At 37.7% G+C, this 6,289-nt stretch overlaps 1 protein-coding gene across 1 annotated transcript in view; it reads left to right on the top strand.

Annotated features, from left to right (window-relative positions):
* The window catches only part of MEIKIN (meiotic kinetochore factor), a 119,190-nt gene extending 118,383 nt beyond the window's left edge, over positions 1-807 (top strand). The window contains exon 12 of the mRNA XM_027101239.1: positions 670-807. Coding sequence (XP_026957040.1) covers positions 670-807 — 138 coding nt within the window. The remainder of the gene's footprint in view (positions 1-669) is intronic.
* The last annotated feature ends 5,482 nt before the right edge of the window (positions 808-6,289 follow it).

Genomic DNA, 6,289 nt, shown 5'->3' on the forward strand with positions numbered 1-6,289 from the left:
ATATATATATATATATATATATATATATATATATATAACTGAATCATCACTGCACTGTATACCTGAAAGTAACACGATATTGTAAATCAGCTATACTTCAATGTAGAAAAAAGTTATAAAGGTAACCACTAGAAAGACTAAACGTTAGTGCTATGGGGGAAGGGATGTAAAGTGGTATAAAAAGGTGATTTAATTTAATCTATCAATCATAGAAGAAATAAATATTCCTCATAAAATTTCAAAAAAAATTAACTGAGTTGGGAAATCAAGGAAATCTAGGGTTTGGCTCTGACTTAAATTTATATTTATGTTTTAACTCAGTAAATCCTGTAAACTTTCTCTCCCACTTTGGAGTGCTTGAATCTCAACTCATTACTTTCTCTCTGTTTTTAAATAAGTTATCTAATCTCTCTGAACATAAGTTCCCTTGTTTTACAAATGGGAGTAATATAATCTGCTTTGCTGGTTCTTGTGAATATTAAATAAGCAAATGTTTTAAAACCAATTACCTAGTGTCTGGAGTGAAATAAGCATTTCATAGATGCTTTCTATTGTTAATATCTATGAAATATATGGATATTGAGACTATTTGCCTTTGAAATAAAATAAAACAATCTATAGATATAGTACCTGGAAAAAATATGCAATATCTGCTTTTTTCTTTTGCAGTTTCCTTCAAATACATCAGAAATATGTTGTATTATTAAAGCATCACCAGGAACTAGACAAGTGGAAAGTAAAGCTGTTATTGTAAGGAAGAAGAAATATTCTCTTCCTAAAGATACTCCTGAAGGTACTGTAGTATGAATGCAGAACCTACTTTTTGGAAGACACCAAACATTTTTTAATTGTAAATTCCTTATGTATACAGGAAGTTCAATTATAGATTGTATTCTGAGAGTTCTGGCATAAAGTGGAAATGGTAAAATTATTAAAAACTTGGTCAGGTTTCAGAACCTGAGCAAAATAGTGTTTTGAAAGTCAGATACTTCATCTCTTGAAAAATTAGCTTATGCCATTGATTTAAAGTGTGTTTATCTAGGATACTTCCTCTTATAACTACCTGAAATTTAGTGTTGTTGGGTTTCATATTTAGTAGATATTTCATTTTTAAAGATATGGAGATATTTTTGCATTCACTTAACATTGGTTGAGCACTTCCTCTGTGAAAGGCACCTTATTATAACTTCTTTATTTCTCACTATTACTTTATGATGACAGGATGTATACTCTGTCCTCATTTAATATATTAAGAATCTGAGGCTTAAAGTATTATAGTATGAAATTTGTCTAAGATCACACTGCTTCCAAGTGGTGGAGAGGAATTCAATCTTTAAAGGCTTCTAAACGCCAAGTTTAGGTTTTTCTGTACTTCTCTCACTGCATATCAGGCAGAATGTCTAATTACTCGATGGAGCTTGGGCACCTTCGAAAGGTAAGCAGGCAGTGAAGCAATTGAAACTTAATAGGTTATGTATAACTTGATCCTTGTCCCCATTTCCTCCACAGAATGTGCCCTGAGCACTCCTGAAGTCCACAGAGATCTTTTTATTTCCCTCTAAGTTCCTTGACTACTTAATTCGATGACACTCATTTGACACTGAATAATATACTACTACCTGACATAATTTACAATGCTGACTTTTCATATTCTTTAGGTTATGAATTTTTAAAGGACAGAAACCACATACTAGACTTCTTTCTATGTCTATCTCTGATAGCTTTTTTAGCATAGTGGTAGGGAATAGTAGATGCCATATCAGTCAGGATTCTACCAAAGAAACAGAGCTAGTAGGACATATATAGCCACAATCTATGTATACGTATACAAAGAGATTTATTTCAGAGAATTGACATATGCAATTGGAGGGTCTGGCTGAAAACTCTAGGGCAGGCTGGAAACTCTTGGGCAGGAGCTAATGATACGGTCAGTCCTCAGGAGGAATTTTTCTTCTTCAGAGGAACCTCAGTTTTGCTCTTAAGGTCTTTCAGTTGATTGGATGAGGCCTACCTACATTATCAAGGATAATTTCCTTTACTTAAAGTTAGTTATTACGTATGTTAGCTGAACCTACAAAATACCTTCACAGCAACACCAAGATTAGTATTTAATTTAATTGGGTAATGTTGCCTAGCCAAGTTGACGCATACAACTAACCATCACAGTCCACTCCATGTCAACTATGCATTCATACACATCTCCTTAAACCATATTTAATCTCCAAATAAAGACAATAACAAAGTCATACTTCTGCCTAACATAATACAACTGCTGTAAATAAAACTGAAAATGTACTAACTCCTTCCCCAGAAGAGGATGGGTGATGTTTGTTCTTCTGCTTGATATCCTATAACTTAAATACTATGATATAAAGTTAACTGATATTAATACAACTTATGTTATATGACATGGGCATGAGAGAGAGAAGAAAACAAAGATATTTGCTTGACTAGTCATGTGGTCATAACGGGTATTTATAACTACCTTCCTCCACTACTCATTTCATATTCCCTCTCCCCTCAGTAAGCATCTCAGCTGGTTGTGGTTCTTTAACTGGTCAGGTGACACAACCCTCATTTCTGAAGGGCCCGTGCTGTTAGTAGTCCTGCTTAGATTGGGTTATTGTAGTTTTCCATTGACCTTAATCATGGGGCATGGTAGAAGAGATGCTCTAAATGATCTCCTGTATTCCAGACATACTCTTCCTTACCTCCATCATGGAGTAGTAGTCCAGTTTCCCGTTGGTAGTCAGGATCAATCACCCCAGCCAGCACAGTAAGTTCCTTCTTTGCCTGTTGACTCAGAGGCATGAGAAGCTCAAAGTGGCCAGGTGGCTGTCTTAATTTCTAGTTCAGTGGAATCATTGTTGTGACTCCTGCATTACTCCCTTTGGAACTAAGACCTCTAGACCTGCAGAGCATAAAGTCATGGCAAAAGGAGGCAAAAATTTTGCAGTGGGTCACCAGGGGTAGTATTGAATAGTCTCACTTCCATTTCTACCACTTGACTCCTGGGCCTGTGAATCCTGGCCATGGGAGAAACAGTACCATGTATTGGATGCTGATTCAGAGCATACACAACCTTCTGCAGAACCTTGCCTCAGCCCTGCAAGGTATTGCCACCTAGTTGGTGCTATAACTGAGTATTCCAAAGGCCTTTCCACCATTCTGTCAGGCCAGCTGCTTCAGAATGGTGGGGAACATGGTAAGACCAGTGAATTCCATGAACTTGGGTCTATTGCCAAACTACTTTTGCTGTGAAGTGAGTTCTGTAATCAGAAACAATGTTGTGGGATACCATGATGGTGGATAGGGCATTCCATAAATCTTTGGTTGGTGATTTTTAGCAGAAGCATTATGTGCAGGGAAGGCAAATCCATATCCAGAGTAATTTATTCTTACTATTCCAGTAAGAATAAAATGCTGCCCTGATCATGATGGAAGTGGACCAATGTAATCAACCTCTTGCCACCAGGTAGCTGGCTGACCTCTCCAGGGAATGGTGCCATATCAGAGACCAACTAGGTGTTGGTCTCTGCTGCTGACAGATTGGGTACTCAGCAGTGGCTGTAGCCAGGTTGACTTTGGTGAGTGGAAGTCTGTTTTGCTGAGACCATGTATAACCTCCATCCCTGCCACTATGGCCACTTTGTTCATTGGCTTATTGGGTGATGACAGGGGTGGCTGGGGAAAGAAGCTAATGGGTATCCACATAACAGGTCATCTTATCCACTTGATTATGAAAATTTTCCTCTGCTTAGATAACCCTTTGGTGAGTGTTCATGTGGGACACATATATCATCATGTTTTTTGCGCATTCAGAGAGTTCTATCCACATGCCTCTTCCCATATTTTCTTGATACCAATTTTCAAATCATGTGCCTTCTGAGTCCCTGACCATCTAGCCAGACTATTGGTCACAGCCCATGAATCAGTATATAATCAAACATCTGGCCATTTCTCCTTCCAGCAAAGTGAACAACCAAATGTACTGCTTGAAGTTCTGCTCACTTCATCCCTTCACCAGTTTCCTTCAGGGATGTCCCAGAAAGAAGCTGTAGGTGCTATAGCTGTTCACTTTCAGATGGTGTCTGCATATCTTGCAGAACCATCTGTAAACGAAGCCTTAGCTTTATTTTCCTCAGTCACCTGACCATAGAGAACTCCCCATGATGCCATTAAAGCAGGCAGGGAGAGAGAAGATAATGTACCGGGAGTAGGGGCCACGGGCATCTGGGCCACTTCCTCATATAACTTACTTGTGCCTTCAGGACCTGCTTGAGCTCAGTCTCATATATACTGTTTCCATTTGCTAACAGAGTGCTGCTCTTCACAGCCAACTTTATGGCTTGGTGCATCAGACAACACACAATTCATGATGGGTAGCTCAGCTCTCATTGTAACTTCGTGGCCCATGGTTAAATATTCAATCTCTACTAAGACCTAGTAGCAGAGCAAAAGCTATTTCTCAAAAAGAGAGTAACTACCCACAGAGGATGGCAGCGCTTTGCTCCAAAATCCTCAGGGCCTGTACTGTTATTATTCACCTACAAGCTCCAAACAGCATCTCTTTCTGCCACTGACATTTCAAGCACCATTGGATCTGCTGAACTATATGGTACAAGTGGCACAGTAGCCTGGACCTTTTGCAGAGCCTTCTCTTTATTCTGAGACTCCCTCAAAACCAGCAACTTTTTAGGTCACTTAGTAGGTGGGCTGGAGTAGTACACACAAATGAGGAAATATGTTGACTCCAAAATCTAAAATGGCCCACTACATGTTGTCTCCTTTTTGGTTGTAGGAGAGGCCAGATGGAACAACTTATCCTTTACCTTATAAGGCATATCTCTCATACCACTGGAACCCTAGAAGTTTCACTGAGATGGAAAAGAGACCCAGCAATTCCACTTCCCTGGACACTAAAGACCCAGCAATTCCACTTCCAGTCTGTTTTGCTGAGACCATGCATAACCTCCATCCCTGCCATCATGGCCACTTTGTTCATTGGCTTATTGGGTGATGACAGGGGTGGCTAACATATATATGACACTGTATATATATATACAGTGTATCCACTGTAATGGGTACATATGTTCATCATAAGATATATACTAGCATGTTCATAGCAGCACTGTTGGTAATAGCTTCAAACTGGAAACTATCCGAATATGCCCATCAACAGTAGAATGGACAAATAAACTGTGGTATATTCATTCATTAGGGTGCTATATAGCAGTGAGAATCAACAGTATATAGTTACTTGCAACAATATTGATGAGTCCCACATAAGAAGCCAAACACAATACAGTACATTTAATATTACTTATATTTAGTACAAAACTAGGCAAACTAAACTATGATGGAAATCACCACAGTGGGTGTCCTTGTTGGGGAGCGGGTATTAACTGGAAAGCGTTATAAGAGGGAATTCTAGGGTACTGGTAGTGTTCAGTTTCATTATCTGGATGCTGGTTACATGGGTGTGTTAAGTTTCTGAAGACCCAACAAGCTGTATAGTACACATATGTGTACTTTTCTGTGTGTATGTTATACTTCAGTAAAATGATAAAAATAAACTTGTCTTAATTTGATCTTTTTGGGCTATCATATTAATTTATGACAGCAGGTAATGTCACAATTCTGGGTTTAATTATTCAACAAATCAAAACTAAGTTGTATCTAGGAAGTTCTTTTGAGTGTTCAGACCAAAATTATTATTATTATTATATTATTTTCATATACAAAAAGATAAAACTTGAAACAGTTTTAGATTTTTCCTCCTATTCTGTTGGGGTGCGGCTGCTTCTTCACACAGGGGAAAATACTACATTCACATCAGTTTATTTGAGGACCCAGTGCCGAGTTCAAGCAGCAAAACCCCAACTTAGCAGATCTAATTTCAAACTTGACACTCATTTCTAAAATTACCACAGTAAAAAGGAACAAAGATCCACTGCAAATGAATGAACTATGATACAATGTTCTCTCCGAAATGTCTTCATTTTGCAGCTGTAATTACATGGATGTCTGCTTTAGGCCATTTTAGATGTGTGCGGGTATATAATATATATGTGTGTGTGTGTGTGTATTTCATATATATACACATATATATATATATATATGTGGATGTATGTGTGTGTACATATATATATATATCAGCACATTTTTCAAATCCAGACAGGGTAACAGCAACAGCTTAACTCTGTGTGTGTGTGTGTGTATATATATATATATATATATATATATATATATATATATATATATATATACTTTTTTTTTAAAGTCTTGT

This window comes from Aethalodelphis obliquidens, unplaced genomic scaffold (genome assembly GCF_003676395.1).
Source record: "Aethalodelphis obliquidens isolate GAN/ISIS:26980383/991018 unplaced genomic scaffold, ASM367639v1 scaffold4, whole genome shotgun sequence".
Classification (NCBI taxonomy): domain Eukaryota; kingdom Metazoa; phylum Chordata; class Mammalia; order Artiodactyla; family Delphinidae; genus Aethalodelphis; species Aethalodelphis obliquidens.